Source organism: Furipterus horrens, unplaced genomic scaffold (genome assembly GCF_987537825.1).
Source record: "Furipterus horrens unplaced genomic scaffold, mFurHor1.1.pri manual_scaffold_2, whole genome shotgun sequence".
NCBI lineage: Eukaryota > Metazoa > Chordata > Mammalia > Chiroptera > Furipteridae > Furipterus > Furipterus horrens.
Window position 1 is genome coordinate 133,201,892 of NW_028327172.1, and position 17,824 is coordinate 133,219,715.

The 17,824-nt window shown below is 36.5% G+C and overlaps 1 protein-coding gene across 2 annotated transcripts in view; it reads right to left on the reverse strand.

Annotated features, from left to right (window-relative positions):
• Positions 1 to 17,824, reverse strand: part of LOC150019528 (pre-mRNA-splicing factor 18) — a 37,842-nt gene that overhangs the window by 15,233 nt on the left and 4,785 nt on the right. Inside the window, exons 2-5 of one of the 2 annotated variants that reach the window (XM_090266470.1) lie at positions 11,058 to 11,135; positions 10,916 to 10,942; positions 8,076 to 8,180; positions 5,937 to 6,050 (exon numbers count right to left, since the gene is read on the reverse strand). In XM_090266470.1, the coding sequence (XP_090122596.1) occupies positions 5,937 to 6,050; positions 8,076 to 8,180; positions 10,916 to 10,942; positions 11,058 to 11,135 (324 nt within the window). The remainder of the gene's footprint in view (positions 1 to 5,936; positions 6,051 to 8,075; positions 8,181 to 10,915; positions 10,943 to 11,057; positions 11,136 to 17,824) is intronic. The other variant, XM_090266471.1, reaches the window with a different exon arrangement.

Here is a 17,824-nt window from a genome sequence, read left to right on the forward strand (position 1 = left end):
CAAACACATTCAGAAACGCCCACTGTATACAACTAGTGTCTCCTCTATATCCTAGGCCATATCAATAAATTTCTAACACCAGCAAATCCCACATTCTATTCATATTCAGTTTGTGACCATTTAATAAAAATGGAAGCCTTAAGCTGGATCCTTACCTTATACCATATACAAAAATTAACTCCAAAGGGATCACAGACCTAAATGTAAGAGCAAAAACTATAAAACTTAGAAGAAAACAGGGGGAAAGCTTCATTACATTGGATCTGGGACTGATTTCTTGTACAGAACTCCATAAGCACAGGCAACAACAACAAAGTAGGTAAGTTGAACTTCATCAAAATTAAAAACTTTTATGCATTAAAGACACTATCAGTAGAGTGAAAAGATAACCCATGGAAAGGGGAAAGATAATTGCAAATCATGTATCTGATAAAGATTGGTATCCAGAATATACGGAAACTCCTACAACAACAAAAACCACCAACATGATTAAAAATGGGCAAAGGACTTGGATAAAATGAGATATGCAAACAGCCAATAAGCAAATGAAAAGATGTTCAACATCACTAGTAAGTATAGACAAGAAATCTAAACCACAATGAAATATCAGTTCACACCCAAGGATGGCTTTATCAAAAAACAAAACAAAACATAACAAAAGCCCAGAAAATAACAAGTGGTGGCTAGGATATGGAGAAATGGAACCCGTGGGCATTACCGGAAATGTAAAATGGTGGGGCTGCTGCGGAAAACACCACAGAAACACCTCAGAGTTAAACATACCCACACCAAGACACACTGTAATTAAAATGTCAAAAATTAAAGATAAGGAGAAATTCTTTAAAGGAGCAAGAGAAAAACAAGTTGTTATGTATTGTACAATGAAACTGCATAAGACAACACATTTTTCAGCAGGAACTTGGCAGGCCAGAAGGGAGTGGCACAATATACTCAAAGTACTGAAACAAAAAAACTTCCAACCAACAATACTCTACCTGGCAAAATTATAATTCAGAATCGAAGAAAAGATAAAGAGTTTTCCAGATAAACAAAAGCTAAAAGACTTCAGCACCACTCAACTGGCCTTACAAGAAATGTTAAAGGGAGTTTTTATTTAACTGAAGAAAAAAAAAAGGGCTCAAATCAGTAACAAGAAAATGATATGAAAGTATAAATCTCACTGGTAGAGATACATATATTGTAAAGGTGATGACTTAATCACACGTAAAGGTAATATGAAGGTTAAGACAAAAGTAGTAAAAATACTTATAACAACAATAATCAGTTAAAGGAAACTCAAGATAAAAAGATGTAAAATGTGACATCAAAAACACAATGGCTTCTGGTCAAGATGAAGGCATAGATATACAGGGCTCGCCTCCTCGCACAACAACAGCAAAAATTACAACTAGACTACAAAACAAGTATCACCCAGAACCATCAGAAAATCAATCTGTATGGAAGTCTGACAACCAAGGAGTTAAGCCACATTTATCCAGACAGGTGGAAGGGGACAAAGACGCTGAGATGTGTAGAGGTATGGAGACGCAAAATGGGTAGTCCCGCACCCATGTGTGGCGGATAAGAATCAAGAGGGATACTTTGGGAGCGAGGTATCCTAGCTGCACACCAGATCAACCAGTCCAGGGTTCAAGTGCCAAGAAGATATGTCCCCATAACTTCTATCTATAAAAGCCAGTACAGGTTGCGGCGGTGAAAGAAACTGCAGGATTTTCAGGAGTCTCTTCTTAAAGGACCCACAGCAGACTTAGAAATTACACAAAAGACACTCTCTCTGGGCTTCAGCTCCAGGGCAATAGCTGCAAGGGCACCAGTGGTACATGGGGAGAAATTGAAGCATCTGGTATGAGGGCAAGTGCTGGGAGACAGCTTCCTCCTGGACAAAACACCAAAGGCCAGGCAGTGGTGTTGTCCCAGCTCAGAGCTCTCCACCACACAGAGCCACACAGAAGCAACACCATTTTGGAGACACCATCAACCTGATTCACATGGTTTCCCCACCCTGGCGATTACCTAAGGCTCCACCTCAGTCAACTTACAGGTATGCTTTTCTACAATAGGCCATGCTACTAAGACAGGAAAAGTAGCTCTACCTAATACATAGAAACAAACACAGAAAAGCTGCCAAAATGTGGAGACAAAGAAATATGGCCTAAGTGAAAGAACAGAACAAAACTCCAGAAAAAGAACTAAATGAACTGGAGACAAGCAATCTGTCAGATTCGGAGTTCAAAACACTGGTTATTAGGATGCTGAAGGAACTCATTGGGTACTTCAACAACATAAAAGAGACCCAGGCAGAAATGAAGGTTACCCTAAGTGAAATAAAGAAAAAGTTACAGGGAACCAACAGTGGAGTGGATGAATCCAACAGTCAAATCAATGATTTGGAACATAAAGAAGAAGAAAAAAAAATTCAATCGAACAGGAAGAATAAAAAAGACTAAAAAAATGAGGATAGGCTAAGGAGCCTCTGGGACAACTTCAAACATACCAACATTCAAATCATAGGGGTTCTGGGAGGAGAAGAGAAAGAGTAAGAAACTGAAAACATACTTGAAAAAAATAATGAAAGAAAACTTCCCTAATGTGGTGAAGGAAATAGACATACCAGTCCAGGAAGCACAGAGAATGCCAAACAAGATGGACCCAAAGAGGACCATACCAAGACACATCATAATTAAAATGCCACAGGTTAAAGAGAAAAAGAGAATCTTAAGAGCAGCAAGAGAAAAGCAGACAGTTACCTACAAAGGAATTCCTGTAACACTGTCAGCTGATTTCTCAAAGAAACTCTGCACGCTAGAAGGGACTGACAGGAAGTATTCAAAGTGATGAAAAGCAAGGACCTTCATCATCCAGGATTACTCCATCCAGCAAAGCTATCATTTAGAATGGAAGGACAGATAAAGTGCTTCCCAGACAAGGTAAAGCTAAAGGAGTTCATCATCACCACGCCCTTATATGAAATGTTAAAGGGACGCATTTAAGAAAGAGAAGCTCAAAACTATGAACATTAATATGGCAATAAATTCTCAACTATCAACACTGAAATTAAAAAACAAACTAAGCAAACAAACAGAACAGAAACAGAATCACAGATATGGAGATCATTTGGAGGTTTATCAGCTGGGAGGGGGAAGGGCGAAAATAGGGTAAACGTACAAGGATTAAAAATTACAAATTGGTAGGTTCAGAATAGATGGGGGATGTTAACAGTTTAGGAAATGGAGCAGTCAAAGAACTTACATGCACAACCCATGGACATAAACTAAGGGGTGGGGATTGCTGAAGGGAGTGGGAGGTACCTGGTGAACGGTGGCAAAGGGGGAAAAACTTGGATAACTGAAATAGCATAATCAATGAAATATATTTTAAAAAAACATAAAACATGGACGAGTAAAGTAAAAATGTAGAGCTTTAGAATGTGTGCAAACTTAAGTTGTTATTGACTTAAAATAGACTGTTCCAGTATTAAAATAAACTATTCATAAGTACGTGATGTTCATCATGGTGGCTATACTTTGTGTTGCAAATCTGAAGGGTGCTACGAGAGTAACACTTAACAGGTCTCATCAAAAGAAAAGAAATTGAAGCTATGTATGGTGATGGATGTTAACTAGATTTTTCAGTGGTGATCATTTTGCAATACATACAAATAGTGAATAATGATGTTGTACACCTGAAACCAATACAATGTTACATGTCAATTATACCTAATTTTTTAAAATGTACAAATAAGAAATTATGTATTTTTGACACAGGCTTGAACAAGAGCAGGTTGTAACAAATTAATATTAAAAGCTAGAGGATTTTTAAAGTAATAAAACATGAGTAGTAAAAAATTAAATCAGATAAAAACTTAGTAGTTCACAGCATTATTTCACTGTATCTTTTAATAAGGAAAATGACTTAGGATATAGAAGAGGAATAAATGTTGGTGAAATGAAGCATTATAAAAACCACTAACCCATTCCAAGAATTTAGGATAAGCAAGTGTTTGAAAGTACCTAAAATAAAGACAAGTTGTTATTAACATTAATTGTATAAATGAAAAAATTTTTAAATTCATTTACGCTTTGGGGGAAAAAAGTTAAACATAGTATAATCAAATGATTCAGCAATTCCACTTCTGGGTATACATGCAAAAGAAGTGAAAGGAGGGACTAAAATAGGTATTTGTACATCCATGTTCATTAGCTTTATTCACAATAGACAAAAAGTAGTAACAACCCAAACATCCATCAAGGATGAATGGATAAACAAATAGGGGTTCATATATACAATGGAATATATTTCAGCCTGAGAAAAAAGGAAATTCTTTTTTTACAACATGAATGAACCTTCAAGGTATTATACTAAATTAGAAGACTGGTACAGTGGAGCCTTCAGATGACCAAGCCACTCACCTGACTGCAATCACCTGCAAGAACCCAAGCCAAAAACTGCCCAGTTTAGCTTAATCAAGCCACAGAACTGTGAGAGATTATAATAAGTTATCTTAAGTTACTAGGTTTCAGAATGGTTTTAGTCACACATGACCAAAATGATTTTACAATAATAAATTGTTTTAAGCTACTAAATTTTGGGTGGTTTGTTACATGGCCATATATAACCATACCTGTTTCCAAGGAATTAATAGAATAAGTGGATGTTAATAAGGCGCCACAGACTATCTGAACAACACTACTGTAACTGACATTCATCCAAGCATAAAATGTATTCTTTTCAAGAGCCCAAGGAATAGTCACCAAAACAGATCATAAGCTGAGCCATAAAACAATATCAAAGCCCTAAATGTAAAAGCTAAAACTTAGTAATCTTTTAGACGAAAATCTCTTCAAGACCTTGGGATAGGAAAAAATTACACCAAAAGCAATAACCACAAAACCAAATCCTGATAAAGCAGAGTTCATCAAAATTTAAAACTGTCCTCCTCAAAAGACACCAGTGAGAGAATCAGTAAGCCACAGACTAGAAAATAGTCAGAAAATATGTATGTGTGTATCTCACAAATGACTTATATTTAGAATACATAAAGAACCCGTACAATTCAAAAATAAAAAGAAAGACAACCCAATTAAAACATAAACAAGAGACTTAAACACACACTGCACAGAGAAAAATATAGCCAGTAAGTCCACCAAAAAACGCTCACTATCTTTAGATATCTGGGAAATGTGAATAAGATCATGATGACTTATTATTACACATACAAGAAAATGGTTAAAATTTAAAAGATTAATAACATACTGATGGCATTTGGAAATATTTGGCATTTCTTAAAAAGTGAAGCATACATTTGCTCTTAATATTCAGCAAGTCCACTTCCAGGTGAAATAACAGGTTCAAGAAATATTTTCGTATAAGAATGTTCATGGCAGTTTTATTCATAATGGCCGAAAGTTGAAAACATATTGTGGTATATTTATATGACTGAATACCATTAGCTACTGATATCTCCAATAACATGGAAGAATCTAAAATATATTATGCCAGTCAAAGCAAGTCAGACACTATGACTTTATCAATAAGAAAAAGTAAGACGAGTAAAATTAATCTATGGTGATAGAATTTAAAAAGGTAATTGCCTGGGAGGGGAAAAGGAAGAATATGGGATTGGACATGAAGAGGGCACAGGTGAACTTTATTGGATGATGAAAATGTTTATATCCTCACAAGGTAGTGGTTGCAAACTTACATGCATTTGTCAAAATGCACTGAACTGTATGCTTAAGATATGGGCTTTAAAAACAAACAAACAAACAAACTCACATTCACCCGCAGTGAGTAATCTTGGAAATTTTTCCATTTTTCCCTATAATAATGCAATTGCTCAAATTCCATCAAACTTCGTACTATTTTAGTTTATGTGTCACAGTGATATTCTTCCAGCTTTATGCTGACCCTCTTACCTTGTTAACTTCTGGAGTGAGAATCTCTATTTTTCTTAAACGTTGAAAAGCGTCATAATCAGTTTCTCCAAATAGTCTTATTGGTTCTCCTCTTTCTCTCAATCTTCTGATAACCTATTTAAAAAAAAAAAAATAGTAGTAATTCCTTATGTTATTAGTAATAGTAATTTCTATTTTAGGTGACCAAACACTTATTTTGAAATGTCAACGAAAAAGTTGTGTTTGTTTTCCTTTAATTTTCCATGAACAAATATATTAAGTCATTGTCACACCTTAAATAACCCTAATGGTTTAGGTCCTTTGGATGTTTCAGGGAAGTACCAATCTATGTAGTATAATACATAAGAAAAATATTCAGATGGGAGTGAGTGGTAATATTTATGTAAAGAAGGAAAATAAAGTTTGGAGCCAGCTGATAACTCAGTGACCACAGCCATAGTCAGTGGCAATACTACATTTAAACCAAACATTTGTCCCTCAGAAGAGAAGTGAGTATGATCAAGACACGGCACATGCAAGGCTTTTGAGGGGCTGATGGTACTCCGCATTTCTTGACTTGGATGATGGTTATATGGGTGTTTGTTTTAAAATTACCCATTATATTGAACATATGTGTTTTATACACTATATCCATGCTACATTTCATAGAAGGAGAAACAAAAATTATAATTAAAGGTTGATCCAAAAATTTTTTTAAGTTCAAAGAGCTCTACCTGGGAACACATTAGGAAATCACCAGTGGGGCTCCCAATGGATTAACTGAAGCTTGGTATTAAAAAAAACAAAAAACAAAAAACTTGAGAGGTTATCTATTGCTTCCTCTAATCAATGCACAAATGACCTCAAAAACACCTCTGTCAGATCGCTGTCTGACAAATGACAGGAATCATGTCTCTTCATGAAACAGCCCATCCCATTTTGGGATATGTTTTGCTTCTCAAAATAAACTAAAATCTACCGACCTTAAAATTCTACCGCATTATCTTAGCTCTACTTTATGAAAGCACAGAGAATACTAAATTCCTTTTCAAACTAGAGCTGCTGTCAATGGATGCTTTTAAAAGTCTCTAATACTCCTCTCTTCAAGCTAAGTATTTAAAATACCTTCCTCTAATTTTCACATAACAGCTTCCAGAGGCAGCCATCGTTTCCTCTTAGTTTCCTTTTGTTCAAAGTTCATTTTTGTTTTGTACCTTTTGAATCGTTTGAATTCTTTGTATCATATAAATACCCTCATCTGAGGATATGTTTATTGATTTCATTTATTATTTATTGAATGGTTTTTATTGACTTGACGGGGAGACATCAATCGGTTGCCTCCCACACGTACCCCAACCGGGGATCTAACCTTCAACATAGGTATATGCCTGGAATTGAACCTGCAGCCTTTTTGGTGTATGGGATGTCACTTTAATCAACTAGTCCCCCCACCGTAGCTCACATGGACAGCTTAAAAAATGTTTTTTTAAAGAAAATAATAGCTGATGTTGATCAGGGCATGGACAAACACTACAGGTGGGAATATAAACAGGTGTAACTAATATAAAGCCCTGTAGTATTATGCATAAAAAGTGTTGGAAATGTACAGAGACTTTAATCTTTAGTACATACACTCCAGAAATCACACTTGTAGGAAATTTTCCAATAGAAAAAATCATACATTATTATGCATGGAATTACGTCTATAGGAGGCGACTCCTCTTAGTCTGATTTAGAATAGGGAAATACTGAGGCAATCTAAATGACCATTAACAAAGAATTGATTTCTAAAATGTCTCTACATTTTGCCCTAGAAAGATGTATTAAGAGAAAGTAAGTTACAAAACAGTACGTAATTTAAAATCATTTACACAAATGATTTAGGTATATAAATTTCAGTATAATTATTTAGAATATATACATTTAAATCAATGTGCTTAGTTTTTAAAAGTTTAGAATGATAGATACTTTTAAAAGTTTACTATAATACTATCAAGAAAAGCAGAGAGAATTTAGAACTTCATGAAGAAAACTGGCTGGTGGCACAATAATTGAGTTCAGTAAGTCCTTTCTTATGGGAAATAATGACATAAAACTAGAGATAAATGTAAATGCTGTGCAGAGTCTTCTTTATGCACTAAATACTCTAAATAAACTTACCTCTTGCCTCGAAAGAGTCATGGGTAACTTTTCCTCTGCCAGTTCAAGGTCTAATACTGGATTCGATGAAGTTAATGGTTTCTGGTCTTCCTCTTTGGGCTGTATCTATAATAGCAAAAAAAGAAATGAAATTCAGATTTTAAAGTAGTTAGCATTAATAATTCTATTAGATTACTGTCCAACAAAGGTAAATATGTTTTAAATATTGAAGGTCTTCTAAATGTTCCTCCAAGGAAAGAGTTCATAATTAATGTCCAGCTTTCAAGAACTTATCAAACTTGTCCATTTCAGGGACTGCATAAATAGAAAGCATGCACATTGGAGAGAGCCTTCTTGATACCGAAGAGGGACATAAGTGTAATAGTTTCCAAAATCAAAACTTTAAAAGAGCTGAAACTGAGACTCACTTTCTCCCCCAACTGTAAAGAATTTTACTCTTTTCTTGAAAAACAATCAACCTGCTTCTCCTCTTTGACAGAATCATCTTACAGGGTTGTCTGATCCTTGCTCTAGGTTTAAAATGAAGGTCAAAGAACTGCTTTCTAACAGAAACCAGTGAAGCCTCGAGATCCAGCTTTCCCCTACCCTAATTTTTAAAAGGCAGTACTCCAAGTGCACAGAAACCACTGTTGGACATGTAGAAAAATTTCCAGTGCTATACAGAACTTGCCCACCAACAGAGCTACAATCCTTGTGAGAAGATAATGAAAAACAGCACCTCTCTACTCATATCACACAAAGAAAAGAGTGGACATACTTGTTGATAGGAACCTGCAGAGGAAAAAAAAAAATCTCTTCATATATTTTCTTGAGTCTGCCGCCCAAGTCACAGTTTGGGAAAACTGAGTTCAGCAAATTATAAGCCCCACTGTGTGGTCTGTAAAACGATATTGAAACATGGTTTCCCAAATGACCATAAGACATATATAAAATGCCAAAAGTAGTAAGATCAAAAAATATATAGAAGATGATCAACATTAAGGAAAAACTCACATTCAATTGAGAAAGGCTATATGATTAAAATTATATAACTTAACGATTTATATTGTATGGTTAATAGGTTTATCAGTAATAATAGTATAAAAGAAAATTGAGATAAAAACTATCATATTTTTACAAACCAAATCAGCATCAAGTCCTAAAAAATGGGAACTAGTAACTATAAAGGAATAAAAGTAATACATGTTGTATTTTCATTACTACCAAGAAGGAAATATTAAAAATGTTTAGAAAGAACAATCTGTGCTTTCTTTTTAAGCATAAAAATAGGTCATTTCAGCCCTGGCTGCTGTGGCTCAGTGGATTGAGCGTCGGCCTGCAAGCCAAGTGTCACTGGTTTGATTCCTAGTCAGGGCACATGACTAGGTTGCACGTCAGGTCCCCAGTTGGGGCGCGAGTGAGAGGCAATCACACAGTGATGTTTCTCTCCCTCTCTTTCTCCTTTCCCCTCTCTCTAAAAATAAATAAATAAACAAAACAAAACAAACAAATATTTTTTAAAAAACAGGTCATTTCTTCAAAACTCTTAAGGTGAAAAGTAGTTTTAATTATGGAATGGCAACTGGATTCAACATGATAAGCAACACCTTTACAGTAATTATTTTGTTTCAGTGCTTTCCTCTATATGAGTGGGAAAGTACTGCCAATATCACTGAAGCAATCTACCCAAAGCAAAAATACCACCATTTTCAAAAATTATTTTCCTACTTTGTCAAAAACGTTGAAAGGTTCAAATTTAGGGATATGGGAAAGCAACAAGTCAGAAGAGGAAACCCAGGGTAAGTAATTATTATTCCAAATCGAGCTGGAGTTAGACAATATTGGGCAAGCAAAACATGAGACTTCTTCTTTTTGGGTATCTATTCTATGGTTATTTACACAAAACATTTTAATTTCCTAAATTAGAAGTAAATGAAATCAATATGTTCATGGAAAATATCGAAATACCAATATAAACTTTCATGTTTTAGAAACCTATCAGAAATATGACATCTTTTAAAACTCGCCCTCTCCAAACACTGCAAAATGAAATCAAATGAATATACATACCATCTGCATTACTCATGCTTCCCTCTAGAAACGCTATGCCAGATAAATTAATTGCCAGAACTTTCAACATGACATGCACAAGAGGACTGTTTTATATTGGTGTTTCACAAGCAAAAGTTTATTTCAAATTTATGGTTTGGCAAAAGTATTTCAGAGTCTCTGAAATTTGGTTAGGGAGATTGCTAAAACAGATAAAGAGTCTGTTTAATTTAAACATAACTTCATCTCATAACCATTAACCCCTCCCAATAAAAAACCCAGTACGTTATTCTAGGTAATCACAAAGATAATATAGAGTCTTCCAGACAACTCTTTTGGTTCTAACAAATATTTCAATATCACATTTTCTATCCAAGAGACTGAGCAGTATTTGAAATGTGGTTTCTTATTACAAAAAGCACATAAATGTTATGGGACACTATACTTCAGGCAGAGGTACTTAGGGCCAAAAGGAATTGTTAACAATGCAAATATAAAAGCAATGGCTTAAAATATTCAGGAGAAAGTAGGGAAAATATCACTGCTAATACCATTGTTGTTGAATGAATAAAATGTTTTTAGCCCTTTAAAAATACACTTTTATTGGGAGAGGTAAGGAGAGGAGTAATGGGGAAATGAAAATGAGGCAGCATCAGATCCAGGACTTAAAAAATAAAATAAAATCAAGCTTTGATCTCAAGCCACTTCATGCTGTCCACAGAAGGCCAAACCATTCCAAGCCAAAAGTCATGCATGCGTTTTCCTGAATTCAAGATAAAAAAGGAAAAAAAAAAGAAAACAAAAACTCATACCTCTCCAGGTGGCTTCTCACTTACAGGCTAATGTATAACATTGATAAATTGAACAGAGATCAATCATTTTGTCATTTTAACAACAGCTATACAAATTTAAACTCAGAAATAGGCAATTAAACATAAAAGCAGGAATTCATACCTGGTAGCCACATCTTTCAAAATATGCTTCCTCTTCTTTTTTGGCAAGTTCACTACGCTTGAAATATTTTTTATTTTCCTATTGAAGAAAGAAACAAGTTAATAATGTATCCTTGAATAAAATTTCATGTCCCCTAGTCAACAACTGGAATACATTCCTTCAGTTTTTCAAGAAATTGGCAAAGTATTTCTGGTTCCATAGTTACTGATTTCCTGAACACGCCACCTGCCCTCAATCCCTAGTCTAAATTTGAAGTATTGTACATATTTTTCTTGTATTATCATTTTAACAGGCATGTCCACAGCAAAGTAACCAACATTTTCTAAATGTTCACACTGTTTTAATTTCCCAATATTTGAGTTCAATGATAATCTCTCTATAAATGGATTTCTTATGAACCACATAAAATGGAATGCTTTAATTATTTCTAACGGAAGTGATGACACAAAAATTATGGTATCTATAGTTAACATCTGAAATCTCATTACCAAGAGAGCTTCAAGGGTGTGTCCAAATTCTTTTCGTGATCTGGAATCTTACTGTATCAATTAATTGTATTTTAGTAATTCTGAAAATTATATCAATCAAGTCTTAAAGTAATCTAGACATAGAATGATTTCAGGGAGTCTTTTTATTAAAAACAAAGTTTGCCCTGGCTGGTGTGGCTCAATTGGTTGGGTGTACTCCCGAAAAAAGGAAGGCCGTGGGTTCAATTCCTGGTTGAGGTATACAAGAGGCACACCAATGTTCTTTTATATCAATGTTTCTCTCCCTCTCTTTCTCACTTCCTTTCCCTCTCTCTAAACCCTCTCTCCCTTTCTCTCTCCAAAAGCAATGAAAAAGTGTCCTCAGGTGAGGATAAAAAAGAAAATACCCCCCAAAAAAGGAAGTTTAAAGGCATTTTTAATATGCCTTGATGTTAAGAGGCAAGCTCTAAATCTCCTATGATGGGGGAAAAAACATTAGGTCTTCTATACCATATACAAAATTATCCTCACTATTAAATCTACAGTCCTTAATTTGGAGGCTTGTTACTTTCTACAACTCTTATTTCATTGATGACTCTGCTCAAATAAAGATATTGCCCTACTTTATTAGTAGTAATTATAATAGTACCTCAGTACCACCCCACTCAGGTATTTAGCACTTCATAGTCCAAAGCTCATTCACTCAGGCAATGACCATCAATGGATGCTAAGACCAACACATGAAAGGTTCATGGCGAGCAACGGAAAGATCAGGCTACACATACTGAAACACACTCATCAAGCCTGGCATTAACAAAACATTATGTACCTCCTATGCGATGCATGTAAGAAGTGCACAGCACTATCAGTACAGCATCCTTGCCAAAAAGGTAAATATAAATTGAATCAAACACTTAGATCTGACTTCCAGTTATCAGAAATGGAGGGAATAGAGGGATAAGCTAAATAATGCCACAGGGAAACAATCAAACACTGAGAAGTTTTACAAAACTAGGCCCAGTTTCTCCAACAAGTTAATGGCAACGAAAAGGGGTGAAGCTTGAGAAATAAAAGTGTTCTCAATTAAATGAAACCAAGAGTCATAATAAACAAATGCAATGACTGCACTTTGTGTGGATTTGATTTGAGCAAACTATAAATCACATATATGTCTACATTTTAATTCAATTGGAGATGTCTGTATGAGAAAGGACTATATCATGATATTAAGGACATAATTTTAATTTGGGGGGTGTCATTTTGTTTATATAAAAACATTCTTATTTTCTAGAATTACAAAAATATTAGGGGAAGGGGCAGACAAGGGCTCATCATACAATTCTGCTTTTTGTGTATGTTTAAAATTTTCATAATAAAGTTTTTTTTTTAAGTTCATTCATTAACTCAATAAACATCTACCACACACCAAGTACAGCTTTACAGATGTAAAGATGAAGAAGATATTACCCGGGATAAGGAACTGATTGTATCATCTGAATATCAAAACCACCCTGAGAAAGATGTGAGCAAATAACATTAATCTCATCGTAGAGGTAAGAAGCCTGAGAATTAGAAAGGTTTGGTGACATTCCCAGAACTTAATAAGCCTCATGAGTACAGACAGGACTAGAACTCTGGTCCCTGAATCCTTTGTACTATCCAGTGTTCCAAGCTACAGTTCTTCACTTCCAAAATGTTATTTCGGTATCATAAATTGCTCTTTTTGCCTATGTAGCAGGTGATTGTCATATTTCAAATTAATAAGTTGACAAACCATGTGGTATCCTTCAGAAAGAGCAGATATATAGAAAGAAAGTGAAAGGACTCCAGGCCACAGTCCATGGTCTGATCTATAACTGATTATCTTTTCCTTTCATGTCTCAGTTTCACTGAACACACCTACAAAAATCTTAAGCCTAGAACATCAGTTCTCAAAATGTGTTTCATGAACTTCTAAGAGTTCTTAGACCTTTTCAGGGATTCTGCAAGGTCAAACTTATTTTCATACTACTACTAATATGTTATGTGCCCCAGTTTCACTGTGCACACACTCTGCACTAGAGGTACTACAGCAATGGTGAGGAAAGTTACTAGAATCCAAGCATAAATAAAGGCTAAGTACATTACTTATGCAGTAGTGGTCACTGGACTCCTCAGCACTATGCACCTGCAGGAAAACAAAGAGGCCAGCTTCTCTTACGTCTCAATACAGTACAGTTTTACCAAAAATCAACCCTCAAGTACAGAGCCTTTAAATATTTGGTGTGATGAAATAAAAAATGAAACATACAAAGCACTTCTGCTACATAATGAAGTAGGATCATTGTCTAAAAAAAATCACTTGTGCAATTGATAATTCGGACTTGCATATTGGACATTTTCTCAAACTGAACAAAGCAAGTCTCGTACTTTAAGGAAAACAATGACAGTATTTATCACCTATGATAAAATTCCATCACTCAAGTGAAGATTAGAATGGTAGGAAACATGTTATCTATCACTGTGACCTTGACGGTGTCCAAAACTTAAAGGCTTTTTTGATAAGCCAGGAATAATATTAATGAATGTGATTTTATTTATATCATGTAATAAAATATATCAATATAGAGAATATCTGCTTAACTCAGCAAACCATAAGCTTACAAAGGCAAGATGTTACAAAATCATGCATAGGCAGAAGATCTATGAGCAGAATAGATCAGAATAGATGTAAAGCAGAATATATCGAAGGATTTTATATAAAAAAGTCCTTGATATGGGTCAGAATCCAAATTCTTAGCTAATTTTGAAGAAACTTACCATTTGTCTACTTTTGGTGTAATATCAAAGAACCACAATTATCTGAAGAGGGTATTAAAATAATGCCTTTTTCAATTACCTATCAGTATAAGGATGAAGTTGCATCATATAACTGACTAAAAACTGCATATTGCAGCAGGTTGAATGGAGAAACACAAAGGAGAGTCCAAGTATCTTCTAATGTGCCAGAGATTAAAGAGATCTGCAAAACTGTTAAATATGCCACTCTTTTCTCTACATTTCGTTGGTTTTGGAAAATATGGTCAGTTCTCATAAAAATTTTATGTAACTTATAATGGATTTCATTGTATTTCTTTTAGTTTTTAATAGTCATTATCAATAAACACATCCTACATAAACAAAATCTCTCTGGAACTATCAATAAAGAGTTTGTAAAGAGGTCCTGAGACCAGTAAGTGAGAACAGTGTCCTAGAAGAATCTTCCTGTTGGCTTTGTCAAAGCATGCACCTAGTGTGCTAACCAATGCCTGCCTGGGCCTCAGTGGTGCCACTGCTCCTGGTGTACTTCACCTTTCAGTTTTCTCTCCTATAGTCTACAACACTGATTGTTGTTCATTCTCCGTTCTCTCAAACCTCTTGTCCCTTCATTTCTCCCAGCATTTCCAGCAGATGACCAAACCAACCTATGAAAAAATGAAATGCTATCAAACAGAAATTTCTGCAAATTCCTCCCAGCACCAATCCCTTCTTCATTTCACAATGGAGGGGAAACCACCTCCTAAGGCCAATCACTTCTAACTTCGGTCCATCAGTTCTTCCTGCCTTTCTCGGGGAAATCTCAGAATCAATTATCTATTTTCTCCTCTGCATCTTCACCTTTTCTCTCTACAGCACCAGACGATTATCTCTTAAATATGCTCAAGACTCTGTATACGAAAGGAAAAATTCTTTACTCTGCACTGGATATCATGTTGAGCACCATTTACAGCAGAACTACACCAAAATGTTTCTCTACTCTGTTTCCATTTCCTCACCTCCAATTCTCTTTGCAGCCCCCATTCCCAACAACTGGGTGTCTGCTCTTATTGCTCTACTGAAAAGAAAAAAAAAAAATCCTCTGAGGTCATAAATAACATCCAAGGTACAAATCCAGAGGATCTGCTCTGACTCCTCTTATGCTTCCACTGCTTTCCGCACTTGGCTGCCACACAACTTTCTTAATTTTTCCTCACTTACTGGGTCATTTAGATTTTCTACTTCTTGTATTTTTTAGTCATTTACATAACTTAGATTTCCAATTTACTAGAACATATTGATACATTATTTTCCTTAATTTTTTTTTTTAATTTTTTTCCAATTATCTTCCACATTGGTTACTACTGTTTTAATATCAACATTTTGTCAACTTCTGTTACAGGAATTTTTTTTTTTAATTAAGTGGCTTTTATATTTTGAAAAATAAAAAAAGCAAGTGTAGAGAGTGGCTCTTGTGTGATACCATTTGTATTAAAAAGGAGTAAATAGACTTCTGGCCAAGATGACAGTGTAGGTAAATGCTCTGCAGGCCACCTCCCATGACCACTTCAAAACTATAATTAAATTACAAAACAAACATCATTGAGAGGCACCTAAAGAACAGCTGACCAGAAGCCCTATAACTAAGGATATAAAGAAGCAGCCACTGTGAGACTAGCAGAAGGCAGACATGCAGACCCACAGTGTGGCAATTCAGAATCAGGAGTGGTCCAACCCGAACTGGACTCCCAAACCTGGGACCCCAGTGCCAGCAATGAGTCCCCATAACATCTGCCTGCCTGCGAAACAGGCAAGGACTGCTTCCGAGGAAGAGAGAGGGCTAACGTAGCCTGAGGCATGCTCTTTAAGGGTCTGAGCACAGACTCCCTTGCTCGCAAACTCACTCACTCTACTCTGGGTTCCAATGCACAGGAAGTAACTCACAAAGTACTGGGGATATACACGGTGGAATTAAACTGACTAGATTCGGGGCAAGAACTGGAAGCACAGAGGTTAGGGCAACTCTTTCCTGGGATGGATGAACTCAAAGGTGCCATATCTGAGCTCTCCACTGACCTGGCTAACGTTCACCCCACTGCCTTGGTGATTCCTTGAGACCCCACCCCACCCAACTCACACACCTGGCTAGACCCACTTGCAGCAGCTTTTCCACATGTGGCTTGCCTATGCTGGTGCTGAGGACTTTCCTAAAATCTCTCAAACGTCCAAAAACACCAAACGAGCAGCAGCTGGCCTCAGTATGCCCTGTACTTATTGCTAACTACATCCAAGACTGGCCCAAGCCCGGCCCAAGCCCGGCCCAAGCGGCAACTAGTCTCTACTGACATAGTAACTCGCATCAGGTGGCCCCAAGCCTAACAAAAAAAGCCTCAGCTCACATCATGGGGAGTACCAAAGGCTCCCAAGGCTGACATTAGTGGCAGTTTGCCTCGGTTTATGGCAGAGCCTCTCCAAAATGACTCCAAGCCCAGCACAAGTGGCAACAATCGCAAATCCTTTGTAACTCCTACCAGGTAGCTGCAACTGTGGCACAAAGGGCTGCTGAACTGATCTGCACTGGAGCCCCTCTCAAGAGGCTCCAGAACCAACACACCCTGTGGCTGGTTTCAGACAACACCAGGGCACCACCCAACCAACACTGTGAATACCATACCTAAGGGTAGACTTAACAGGCCCCATAGCCCTACTGAAACTCCTACTCAGTATGGTCAGACCCCATACTACAGCTTTTCTGCTGTAGTCTTGGACAGCTCCCACAGCCAATCAGCCTGATAGTCAATGCTACCCACTGACATGCAAACAGTAACCAAGGCTCAACTACCACAAAGGGAAAACAACCTACGCAGGGCATCTGGCTCAGATGCCCAAGGAGACTTCCCCACTGGGCCTCCCAGGACACCTACTAAATAAAGCCACACTGCCAAGAGTGGGAGACACAGAAGACGTACATAATATATAGAAACAAAAAGCCAGGACGAGGAGACAAAGAAACATGTCCCAAATGAAAAAACTAAACAAAGCTTCAGAAAAAGAACAAAACAAAATGGATATAAGCAATCTCCCAGATACACAGTTCAAAGCACTGGTTATAATGATGTTCAATCACTTAGGGGAAAAGTAGAGGAACTCAGTGAGAACTTCATCAAAAAGACAAATCATTAAGAAAAAAAGTCAGAAATAAAGAACACAACAACTGAAATAAAAAAATAAATTAGAGGGAACCAGCAGCAGATTAGATGAAGCTGAGGGTCAAATCAGTCATGTGGAAGACTAAGTAGCAGAAGACATCCAGTTGAAACACCCAAAGAAAAGGAACTCCACCCCAACTCCACAGAAAACTGAGCCCTGACTGGTGTGGCTCAGTTGGTTGGGTGTCCACACAGAAGGCGAAAGGTCACTGGTTTGATTCCCGTTCACGGCATGTGCCTGCGTTACAGATTAAGTACCCGTTCATGGTGTGTATGAGAGGTATCCCATTGACAGTTCCCTCTAACATCTATGTTT